The sequence below is a fragment of the Penicillium atrosanguineum genome (assembly GCF_028827265.1).
Source record: "Penicillium atrosanguineum strain IBT 20685 chromosome Unknown utg000002l_segment0_segment0, whole genome shotgun sequence".
NCBI classification, from domain to species: domain Eukaryota; kingdom Fungi; phylum Ascomycota; class Eurotiomycetes; order Eurotiales; family Aspergillaceae; genus Penicillium; species Penicillium atrosanguineum.
Genome location: NW_026623134.1, coordinates 3,508,220 through 3,520,130, shown reverse-complemented (window position 1 = coordinate 3,520,130; position 11,911 = coordinate 3,508,220). Strand labels below are relative to the sequence as shown.

Below are 11,911 nucleotides of genomic sequence, written 5' to 3'. Positions count from 1 at the left end.
ATTGTGTTGAAGAAGCTAGTCAGCGATAGGCTTACTGGTCCATCTGGTCGATCACTGGCGCAGCCTCCATAGCCTGAATGTTGGGGGTGTGCTGGCAAGGGTAGAGGGCCCCTGCAGCCCATGGATTTGGGCTTCCGAACCAACCTTGCCTATAGCTATTTTCAGGGACCACCTGACAGTGGACCGTGGCTAGGAAGTCTACTGAGATACTGCAGAGAAAGAGGCTGGCGCAAAAGTCGAGAGCGCAGTTCTTGGACTATTTATGATATCAATCATCAGCTGTTCAAGCATCCAGGGCCTGAGGAATCTTGACAACTATCTGTATCTTAGACCGAATGTAGAACACCATTGTTCAGCGGGCGATTTTCAACTGTGATCTCTGCTCCTCCATGACACGTTTGGGTGCGGGGCTGCAAGCTGGCTACGTACCCTCGGGGCTGAATATGTTTGCTTTGTTTGTTCTGAGATACCTTCCATACGGGAATGATAGTATTACGGCTGTTTTTTAGACATTCTTAAGTACCGTACCTAAACACCGCTGCCAAGAAGCTTTTAGCCAAGCTGCATTTCATCAAATAAAATGCAGGCCTATTTTGGATTGACTTTGCCTCGAAAATGTTAGTTTAGGCCCCACTTTACTGCTCAAGAGCTTGATTTGCTGGTCGGGGTCTCGCCGGTCTACGATGGAACGTTACAGCTCGCCAGGTATGCGCGTGGACCTACCGAAATCCAAGCGAATAACCGAAACGGGCGCCAAAGATTCATTTTGCGGAGATGTTTGGTCTTGGATTTTCAATAAATGATACGCGATGTGCCTCAGGCGCACAATGCGCCAGATCATAAATAGAGTAAATGAGTGGTTGGCTGGTCTATATTCTAGTTATGTTCAGAAAGTTGAGAATTCGCAAAAATAAGATACAAGAAGAGGACACCAATGCGAGCCCTCAGGCGGCCCATTCATATTCCGGCACCTTGTAACCATCGGAATGAGCAGAAGCATTCCCGAAGAATGTATCGAAGAGCGACGGGAGTTTGCTCCAGCATATGAACGCAAAGATCATGTTCCTCGCCCAAATCCCCCAAGCCGTCTGAGGCGCAAACATCCCAGGAACAAGCGGTGGAATCTTTTGCATCTCTTTAATAAGCGGCCGCATCTGCTCCTCGTACCCCTGCAATCCTGCCGCCAGATCACCTCGATGCTTTCCAATCTCGCCTGCCAGTATGTAGGCCCCAGCAATGGCCAGACTCGTGCCTGTACCAGTCGGACCAGGCGCGTAGCCAGCATCACCGACCATCACAAACCGACCTTTATATAGATTTGGTGTTTTGACTTGCATCCATTCACTGGCGTAGAAGTCATCAGCTTCCATCATGCCCTGTACGGCTTCGTCGCATTTCCAGCCTGCTCCTTTGAAATGTTGAGCAACAAAGACTTTAAGTGCATCGGAGCCGAGCTTGTTTGCTTCGCGGAATTTTGTCATTGCGTCGTGGTCGGTGCGTGGGTGGATGCCCATCAGCGTGATGCGATTGCCACCAGAAGGTTCGGGACCAACGCCGATGGCACGACCGCCAACGGCGCTGTACGCATTGCCGATCTGGCTTCCATTGAGAATGTCCTTCTTGGTGGAAAAGTAGGCCGCCCATGAGTTCACAGGTTGGATGTAGTCGCGCACGCCACAGCCAAGTCCAATTGCCCGAGTCCTTGACGTCGCTCCGTCACAGGCGACGACAAGATCATATTCCGCGGAAGGCGTTCCATTCATGAAATCGACTTGAACAGGTCCATCGGGCTTCTCGTCATGCCGTATGGAGGCAACTTGCTCACCGAAAATGTAGTTGACATTCTCGTGGGTCTTGCTCAGGTCGAAGAGGATGCGCGACAGGTCACCTCGCAAAATCTCATACTCGGAGATCAACGACTGACGATCAGGGTTACCGGTGGAACTCATGGTTCCGTAAGGCCGGCCATCGTCGCGCACGATACTGATGCCGTCCATTGGCTGCAGATTGGCTCGCACGGCTTCCTCCATGCCAGGCATCTTCCGCATTACCGAAACGCCTGCGGTTCGAATGTCGATATTTTGTCCATTGGTTCGCATTTGAGGGAATCGCTCGATGACTGTGACCTTTGCTCCGGTTTTGGCGAACCAGTAGGCAGCTGTTGGGCCAGCGATGGAGGCGCCCACGATCATGACTCGCAAATTTGACATGGTTGTGTTGCTGATGGTTTTGATAGAGAGTCCTTTATTTAAAATTAATACCTCTATTCATAATGACGAGAAGAATAAGTGGTCGTTATATAGCTTCGGTCCAGCGATGCATCTTCGCATCAACGTAGCGAGACCCGAAGCAATACAGCCTCTAATTGGTTAAGAGGCGGAGGCTGACTTTCTGCTCGGACGCCGAGCACCCGAGCTGTAGGCCAATCACGTCTGCCGTAGACCACCCTATCTCGGGTGCTTGTTGTGTCACAAATAGTTCCAAGCTTTGTTGTTCGCAAGGTCATTGTTGACTACCCAGTGATTGGTTCTGAATCAGCTGATCCCAAAATATCCAGTCATCCACATCAAATTCGAGGTTCTGACCCACGTCAAAGGTAATGCTCCCTGACAGACTGTCGTGCGATGTGATCATATCGCTCATAGGCGAGGGACCGCTCGATGATGCTGCATCGGGCGGAAGACACGTCGATTTGTCTCGCTGGCTTTGCCCCTTCTCTTTCTTCCCTCGCAGACTCCGCAATGTATCGATGAATTCCGGTTGCAGGTCACCACTGCTCGACTGATAGGAATCCCAGGCTTGCAGAGCAAGCCGTCGAAGAGCCACATTCAGCGCCTGCTTACCGTCGAAGAGCTCATCGTGGTTCTGATAGAGTTGTGCTATGCTTTTCCAGGCGGCTTCAATTTGTTCGCGGGAGAGTAAGTCTCGTCGTTTCGACAATGTAGTCAGGATGAATATGAACGAGTCTCGCGTACCCCACAGAAAGAACGGTTTGATGTGCCACTGGAACCGGCTGGTGCCCCCATGCGCATGGACTGCTGCATCAGTGTCCAGGGTCTTCTGCGCGAGCTGGAACAAATCCTGCCGCTCCTCATCGCTAGCAGTTTGATCCCTAATCTTGGGGAGGCGGAGTTTGAGCCGCATGGCCGTCAGACCGGACCTCGCAAGTCCAATAGTAAGGAAATGCAACGGATTGACAATGTCGCAGTAACGAATAAACTTCTCTTCCACTTCGTCTTCCGCTGCGCTAAGGATCTTCTCGGCTTCGTGATGATCGGGGAAGCTCCATGGTGCTGCGCCATTGATTGGGTTTCCCGATCTCGCCAGCCTCTTGCCAACATATGCGCGGGACAGACAGAAAATCATATCGGTTGCGCCATTTTGCTCGACTGGTCTCTCTGTCATCCCAGGCCAAATTTGATTGTCATTGATGTTGAGGGGAGGTTTTGTATCCCAGGCTTCAGGCAGGCTGGTAAAGTCAATACCTGCAGATTGGCTTGCTCTACCATCGTGCGGAAAAACTTGATAAAACAATCGCCGTCTCAGCTCCACGTCAAATGGCGGTAGACCCAGCTTCTCTCCGTCTCGGTGAAGACCGATTCGCTGTCCTATGCGGGCGGATATTCCCGTCAGGATCCAATACGTGTGTGGATCGTAGACGTAACGGCTGGATAGAAGGAAAAGGTACAGCGCTTGCAAGACGGAGATTTCTGTTGTCTTGAGAAATGATGCATTCACGAGAGCCTGTCGTGCAGCAGAATGAAATTGCTGCATCAGCGTAGATCGCTCCTGTCTGAATTGCTTTATGCATTCATCTTCCGTCGTTGAGAAGACTGCGCAGTGGTAGATTGCGAACATTAGACATTCCTCGGTCTTGGACGCCATTTCAGGATGTTGCGAAACGGACTGGATCATTTCGCCAGTTGATGGGACATGTAGGACCTTACAGATAGGCTCCACATTTTCAGTATGTATCTTCCACAACAGTGTGGCATTTACATGATTTGGATGATACTGAAGAAGATTTTGCTGACGGCCTAGGAACGCACCCGTCAACGGATCCGGTGCGATACCTCCCACGAGATCGGCATCAGTGGGGGCCATTTCATCCTCTTCCTCATCATCAGACATGTGCTGAATCTCATCATCTCCGAGGTTGTACCATATATGGCTGTCGATATATCTCGATCTCCCCTGGCCAGTCAAAAGCCTACCGGTCTTCGATGCCCCAGGCTTGACGTGACTGGCCGATACTTGGTCCCGAGGAGACATTTCTCCGACGACCGATGTTTCGGCATCTAGCAGACCATTTTGCTGCAAAATCTGCTCATATTTGGCTAGTTTTTCGAGCACATCGTCGCTTACTTTTCTTTTTCGAGATCGTGGTTGGGGTGTCTGGTAGATGCACTCGAACCCGCCCTTGCGGCATCTGGAACAGATCGGCACCACTTTGTCGCATTTGACCTTTCGCTTGGCACAGGTCTGGCAAGTGTAGGGCATCACATTCTGTATTGAGTCTCCGTTGTCGGTTGCCTCGTAGGCTTCCCGGGTAGGAGCCGGTGCAATGGGGACCGGCCCGCTACCTTTTGGCCTATCAGTGAACATCCAAGCTATCACGATCAAGAAACTCGCGAAACCCTTGTCATTTTCAGCTCAAAATTTATTCATCCTGCACAGGGAGTTACTTGTAATATTCTCCATGGCGATGGTGAGAGTTGAGGGCGCTTCGAGCCAAGCCGTGCGGCAGTAATCGTATCCCGTCACCGCTCAGTGACCCCCAAGCCGAGATGGCCAACTCAATGTCTACCCAGTTGTGCCCCCAATTTCAATTGAAGTTGCTTTTATACATATATTCAACTATACTTAAAAAAGCCTGGCTCTATGACATATTTACAGGCAAGTAACAAAAAAGTCCAAAAAAGTCAGGGACAAAATGATCTGGGTAGCCTAAGCCCACACTAAATCATTTGAGCAGCCAAAAATACATTGCAAATCCAGGAAAAAATGAAAGAAAGCCCTTATAAGCAGGGTCTTCAGGTACGAACAGAGTCCGCATCATTACTGGCGTACTCCTCAGCCTTAGCCAAGGTCTGCTCCTTGGTAAGCTTAGGGTTGCGAATGCAGAGGGCAAATGCAATAAGCGGAATCGTCAGACAAATACCCGTAATGCAAAGCAGACGCTGGGTATGCTGATATGCGAGAATGACATTGTCGCGATCAGGATTGCCGACTGGATTCGCGGCCGCGAACACAAGAGGCTCCGCGTAGACTTGGGCGGCGAGGGTTGTGTTTCCAAGTCTGTGCTCCAACTCGGATGGGAGGACCTGGTTCCAAATGGCACCAGAGATGGTGTTACCGAGCGCACTTCCTACGTTGTACGAAGCGAGGTAGATTCCAGTCACAACGGCCAGGTCTATATTTCAAATTAGTAATATCTTCATGACGATATCGCGTCGTGGAACTCACGCTCATGCTTCGATGCGGCTTGGATACTAGCCTGAGCCGGGTACGAAAACATACCACCAGCTGCCAAACAGTCAGCGTTACCTACTAAGGGAAGATTGATCACTCCTCTTACCAATACCCAGAAGAATCTGGCCACCAATTACTCCGGAATGGTTGGAACTGCCAGCACCACCACGGTAATAAATCAGAATCCCGAAGGCTACCATGAAGAGAACAGTGCCAGAAACAATGAATGGCTTTAACTGGCGGACTCTAATCACGATGAATCCAAGAATAACGCCAGCGATGACCGATGTAAAGCTGTAGAGTGAGGAAATTCGGGTAGCACTCAGGATCGACTCATCGAAACTAACGTAGAGCACGGTGTACAGGAAATCACCCTGGAGGTACCAGGCTTACAGGATATCAGTTATTGTCCTTGATGCAAGAGGGGTTCACTTACCAGTGTTCAACATCACTGCGATTCCAAGAGAGCCCCAGACAGAACGATCCTTAAGATGCTTAAAAGGGAGCATAGGATACTGGCAAGTCTTCTCCCAGAAGACCCAGACCGGAATCAACAAAACACCAATCACAAGTGGTGCGATAACCTTGGCTGTTTTCCACTGTGCCGTGACACCGCCAGCAATAGTGAAGGGAACGAGAATACATGCAAGCATGGCAATCATTAAAATGAGTCCGACGACATCAAGATGCCAGAACAGTTCCATAAGAAGGCGACGACCTCCGAGGAGCTCAAAAGAGCTCTTATAGGGCTTCAATTGACCAGACTTTCTCGCACGACGCTGAACAATGAGCAGAACCGTGATCAAGGGAAGAGTGCAGATGGGGTAGATGATCGCGAACATGCCGATACCCCACCGCCATGAAGTGACCTTGAGCACAGCAGCTGTCAAGTTTCCGCTTATCCATGTGTTGATCTAATTGGAAAATAGGGTGTTAGAAATCATAGTGGCATAGTGCCGAGAAACTCACAATGAAGGGAAGGGCCGGAATGAAGGAGAATAGAAGACGGGATCGAGTGGAAGTCACATCGGCCACGAGTACTTCGGCAAGGAGCATGATGCAAGTGTATCCAATCTGAGTTGAAGTTAGATCAATGAATCTCGGTTCACATATCGAGATAGGCACCATACTTGATAGATCACTGCGCCTGCGCAAAAGGTTTCCATATTCTTCGCAAATGTCTCAATAATAGTACCGAGGGTGTAGAAAAAGATTGAAACGATGATCAGTTCGATTCTGCCGAAAACGTCCGCAATTTTGGCTGCTGTAGGCTAAAGTCATCCGGTAATTAGCGTCGGTAGACCCCGGCTAGCGATGAAATTCATACCTGAGCGGCAGCGGCAATAACGGCCCGCAAAACATTGACGGTCGCGAGCAAGCTGTGTTGGCCATAGCTCTGTGTGGCATAAGGCTGTAAAAGATTTTATAATCAGCTTCAAAGAGTCAGATGCAGGATACGATCTTGGCGGTACTAACCTGGTAGGTATAGCGAACAGTTCCGTCAAGACCGTAAACATAAGCAACCAGAAACACACTGGCAAAGAGGAAGATACGATCAACCAGGCGGAAGTGAGACGTGATAATCTCGATCCTCCGAACACCGGGGCTGCCTTCACCTAAAAGTTGGATATCGGGAACCGACACGGTCTGGGGCTTAGAGTCCTTCTCCGAGTTTTCCCCGACGTGGATGATTGTAGCGGACATAGTGGGCACGCGAGTCAGAGAACTATACCCTGGGAAAAAGCCATCTGGGGAGGTGCGATCTTTTAAGTCCCAACGAAGAGGAAGGGCAAGACCTAGCCAAGGCCTGAGCCGACGCCGAAAAAGCCTGATGGTACCAGACTCTGGCGCCACAAATTAAAGTATCTTGGAGGCTAGCCATCTTATCTGATGGGCAGGTCGCCTATGGATACTTTTCCAGGCACCATTTGCGGTCTGCCAAGATGTTGCCAAGTCCTGCTAAATTTCTAGTTTCCTCCTCTCAGCCACTCGGACGGCCCCATTAAGATCCACCTCGTGTTCGACCATGTGCTCTTTACAATCTCCGTCTGTGTGCCATGGCATGTCCGAGACACTAACAGGCGACACCGGAAGAAAGAGATGCCAAGGCTTACTGCATGAATTGTGTGGAAAATTTGTTCTAGCCACAGAAATTTAAATGCGACATCAAGCTGGAATTTGCATGGTCAAGTTCGCGATATTCACATACGATATACACTGACCTTTCAAACCCTCTCAGCCCTTGCTAGAATCTGGGTTCCCCCGTTCTTTTTGCTACTAGTGCCCAGGTAGGATTTGATCAAAAGAAATACAACCTTGAATGCCATGTTCACCGTCGAATATTCTGGATAGGGCACTTGAGTCGAGAGATCTAGATAGATTTGTATTGAACATGCGCGTTTCACCATGACATCACTTGTTCATGAGACTCTCTGGGAATGTTTCTGGATGTCTCTCACTTTCAACGTTATGCATACATAGATCCATCGACCCCAGCTTTCCATTAACTCACCTTTACGCTAAGAACAGGAACTCTAGAAATCCCAGCGATACGCACACTTTCGCACTTCTCTATCACTTCCTTGAATCGACTTAGTACTGGGAAGTACTGCTGATGCCAAGCTAGCACGGAGGGAGAGACTATATAATCTTATTATTAAACTTAATATACTACAAGGTATTTGCCCGTTATCAGAGGAATTATTGTATGCGGCGACGGCGAATAAACAAAGACCTGGCAGGTAGGCTTTGTAACTAGTCTGTCTGTCAGGCCATAATCTGAAGACTCGTTGACATCTCACATCTAGGACTGACGAATTTTCTGTTCTGCCTTGACCTGCTACTGGAACCTGAGCCCATGGGCAAATTCAATGGCATCAGCGATGATAACTGACCGCGATGCGATACAGGCGTTGCTACTGTATCGCATCGCGGTCAAGTATCCGATTGTCCTCTACACACGCGGTATCTAGTTGATATGATCGACACGGAGTCCACGGTTTCCATGATCAATGCTTCTCTTTAACATTTAATAGAGCTCAATCAGGCAGAATAGCCTCAGGCACATATGCTTGGATGTTATTTTGAAGTTTCTTACCTGGGTTGGTTGCCTTCCATCAACGCGTCGAATGGCGCGTTGATGTCTCCGCGTACAGTGTCGACAACCGCACACCGAAGATCGCTCATATCCTGTGATTCCATGCAAACGACGCAATTCTATCGCGGGTTTGAATATGCCGCATTCGGCTAAACTTCATCACCGCCTTGAAATTTGCTCCCGATCTCACAACCACCCTTTCTTCCCGCCTTTTGAAGCCATCCCCAAGTATCACTGCCATGTCCGCCACCGCGTCTCGGGTCAAAAAATTCAACACTCTCCGCCGTCCCGAGCGTGATGCGTGGGGTGCCCCCAACCACTATCATTTCTCTGTGAAATCTCTACCCATTGTTCCTGGAAATGCCGTTTTCCTAGCGAACCCATTCAGCGGCCACCACCACGTCGAAGGCCGCGCTCGAATCACCCCGCTGTCGCCCGACGACCAGGCCACAATCATCGTTCCGCTACTCCTGGAATCTTTTGTTACGCGTTTCGACGAGGGAGATGCGATTATTAACGTTATGCCCCATGACGTGATGCCCTGGGCCCCGTGGAGCTGGAGCACCACCGACGACGCCCTTGCACGCGCAGTCTCTGCCCGACTAGAGGCAGTAGGCGTGCGAAGTGAACTGTGCCAGGTGCCAGTTTCAACTACGGAGCAAGTCCACGACTCTGACATCTTCTGGGCCAAATGGAGCGAGAGTCTTTTGACGCAAATGAGCAGTCTTCCAGCAGACATGGGTGCTCAGGACGTGGGCAAGTGGTGTGGCGGGTGCGGGTTTACTCCGTCTTTGGATACCGAACTCTTGCGCTGTGGTCGTTGTAAGCAAGCTCGGTACTGCACCAAGGCCTGTCAGAAAGAGGATTGGAAGATTCATAAGACTCGATGCACACCTTGTCCTTGAATCAAATTCGAATGGGACCAACACGGCACCTGGTTAATTGTCTGGCCGCAAGGTCATGTGATCTCATCTTTGCGTCGAGAGCCGCGAGTCGTATGCTCCATGGGAACACTCTTCTTTGCCTTGGATGCGTTCTTCTTCTTTCGCCTATATCTTTTGGTCTCTGTATAAGGTTGTCTACTCGCTTTTCTTCCGGAGTCATGTATAAGATGAAATGTACAATAATCTGCAGCGAAATCAGCAACGTATATCGTTGCCTAAAAGTTGAGCTTGGCACAAGCAATGGGAGCTTGGAGTAAACTGTCTTTTGTAATTGATGTCTTTGCAGCAATAGCCCTGTGTAACCTGGAGAGAAAAGTCAGTGCGTTGTGTTGAGCCTCAATACCCATCCAACTCTTAGCAAGAACAAGCGAGTTCAGAGAAATCACAAACTTCATAATGCCTTAAAGGAATGTTTCGCGTCCAAGCCTCGCATGCTGCATGATTCGACCCATATTTTAGTCCCAAACCTCGGGAGCACATAGAGCAAGCTATCCTCACTCCTGTTCCATAATAGCTGCATTCTATTGGACGTGTTAAAGCATTGTCTAGGTCCTCGTTGGGGAATCCCATCTCTTTCGAATTTGCGGAAATTTCGGGCAAAATATTCTTGATCGTTGTCTTCAAATGTTGGGTATCTTGTATCTTACTTCTACTAATAATACTCTCGCCTCGATTCTTTCTTCACTTTCGGGAATCCGCATAAATCATACTGATTGGTCTTTCTACCGGGCAAGTCCCTCAGCAGTGGCAGGGTTATCGACACGTTTCATTGATCAACGTGCGGTATAATAAGGGTGTGCGATTGCCTAAACTCTACGTTCAATTTTGCTTTCCCGGTGTGAATACCGCTTTTACTTCCCGACTGAAACCGTCGTCCATCAGCACCTTCCACCCGGTCATTGCCATGGCTTTTCCTGCGGTAATCGTCCTGTTATGTGCCTTGTCGGTTCCAGCAGCGAACGTGAACTGGCGCGTGTGATTCTTTGCTCCATCCTTGACTGGAACACCGATGATCGCGTGGAGTGCCGGAACGATCTGTGAAACATTGCCCTGGTCGGTGGACGCGCTCACCAGAGTATCGTCGGAAATCCAGATCTGTTCTCCTTGGTCGCCCATGTATTCTTGGAAAGCCTTGCATAGCGGTGCATTCACGACCAGATCAGCGTATAAGCGAGTTTCCTCAAGCTCGATCTTGCATCCTGTCGCAAGGGCCGCTGCCTCCAGACATTTCCGCACACGAGTACCCAGCGCTCTAGTCTTTTCGACAGTCGGACTGCGAATCGTGTATTTAACTCGAGTCAGTTCGGGTATAGCGTTTGTGATAGTCGGCGCCTGCAAGATAGCCCCATGGATTCTCTCCGTGGGATGAATCTGTTGTCGCAGCATTGAGATGTTATTGTACGCTGACACAACTGCATCAAGCGCATTGACACCATCCCATGGACTGTCGGCTGCATGTGCGCTCACACCCCGATAGACAGCAATAAGGTCGTAGCACGAGATAGACGAGCGCCCGCCAATTCCATGGACGCCGTGGGCCGTGAATTCCTCCTCGGAAACGGGATGCCTGCGAATGTTAGTCTATTGGCCCCCACAACATGGGGTAAGGATCCACAAATACATACATCATCAATGAAATGTCGGCCTTTTCGTAAGCTCCGGCCCGGATCAGATCGATCTTGCCCCCGCCATCTTCCTCTGCTGGAGTCCCCAACAATTGGGCTTGGCCCGGGAGCCCGAATTTCTGTATCACGAACGCCAATGCCACAAACCCTGCGACACTGGCTGTGGCAATCAGATTATGCCCACATGCGTGTCCGATGTCCGGTAAGGCGTCATATTCGGCGTTGAAATTAATATAGCGCCCAGGGGATTTACCAACGAGGGCTTCAAATGCAGTAGAGAGACCATAGGCGTGGCGAGTTGTCGGTATTCCCTGCGACACGAGAAAATCACAAATTACATCATGAGCCCTGTGTTCTTCATATGCCAACTCTGGAGCCTCGTGGATCTTTTACACAAGAAGAATCAGTTTTCTGTGAGAGAAAGAAGCGTTGATAGATCATCGATTACATACTTTCTGGTTCAACTCCCGGAGGGGCGTGGCCAAGCTTGAGATATAACTATTGATCGCTTGCTGAGTCTCTTCTTTTGTCGGAAACTTCATGGCGAGTAGTATATTCCACTTCATGCAAAAGCAAATTATCTAGGCGTTCTCTATTAGCTCGTCGTAACCCCGCTATTTATACCCTTCGTGGCTATCTCGCGGTCGGCAGTTACCGGACTTCAATCACGGAATTCAGGCCGCTCCGCCAGACGCTAATGAAGCCATCCACCCCTGAGCCACAACTGAGATGCGTCGAATCCATTCTCCTAAAGGCTCGTGAGTATTTACATT

At 49.7% G+C, this 11,911-nt stretch overlaps 5 protein-coding genes across 5 annotated transcripts; 1 reads left to right on the top strand and 4 right to left on the bottom strand.

The window, feature by feature from the left end:
• Window positions 1–944: 944 nt before the first annotated feature.
• Window positions 945–2,210, bottom strand: N7443_003096 (Major facilitator superfamily domain general substrate transporter; the record flags this gene model as incomplete). The annotated part of the gene is made up of 1 exon (XM_056883152.1): window positions 945–2,210. One exon carries the CDS (start codon window positions 2,208–2,210, stop codon window positions 945–947), a length of 1,266 nt encoding a protein of 421 aa, XP_056744993.1.
• Window positions 2,211–2,502: 292 nt separating this feature from the next.
• N7443_003095 (putative C6 transcription factor) lies at window positions 2,503–4,605 on the bottom strand (the record flags this gene model as incomplete). The annotated part of the gene is made up of 1 exon (XM_056883151.1): window positions 2,503–4,605. One exon carries the CDS (start codon window positions 4,603–4,605, stop codon window positions 2,503–2,505), a length of 2,103 nt encoding a protein of 700 aa, XP_056744992.1.
• Window positions 4,606–5,033: 428 nt separating this feature from the next.
• Window positions 5,034–7,176, bottom strand: sit1 (putative siderochrome-iron transporter Sit1; the record flags this gene model as incomplete). Its single annotated transcript, XM_056883150.1, has 8 exons — window positions 5,034–5,413; window positions 5,467–5,547; window positions 5,579–5,860; window positions 5,909–6,386; window positions 6,442–6,546; window positions 6,603–6,743; window positions 6,800–6,883; window positions 6,949–7,176. The coding sequence occupies 8 exons, from the start codon at window positions 7,174–7,176 to the stop codon at window positions 5,034–5,036; spliced, it is 1,779 nt and encodes a 592-aa protein (XP_056744991.1).
• Window positions 7,177–8,808: 1,632 nt separating this feature from the next.
• N7443_003093 (zinc finger MYND domain-containing protein) lies at window positions 8,809–9,474 on the top strand (the record flags this gene model as incomplete). Its single annotated transcript, XM_056883149.1, has 1 exon — window positions 8,809–9,474. The coding sequence occupies one exon, from the start codon at window positions 8,809–8,811 to the stop codon at window positions 9,472–9,474; it is 666 nt and encodes a 221-aa protein (XP_056744990.1).
• Window positions 9,475–10,332: 858 nt separating this feature from the next.
• N7443_003092 (M20 family metallopeptidase) lies at window positions 10,333–11,680 on the bottom strand (the record flags this gene model as incomplete). The annotated part of the gene is made up of 3 exons (XM_056883148.1): window positions 10,333–11,080; window positions 11,139–11,524; window positions 11,591–11,680. The coding sequence occupies 3 exons, from the start codon at window positions 11,678–11,680 to the stop codon at window positions 10,333–10,335; spliced, it is 1,224 nt and encodes a 407-aa protein (XP_056744989.1).
• Window positions 11,681–11,911: the final 231 nt, after the last annotated feature.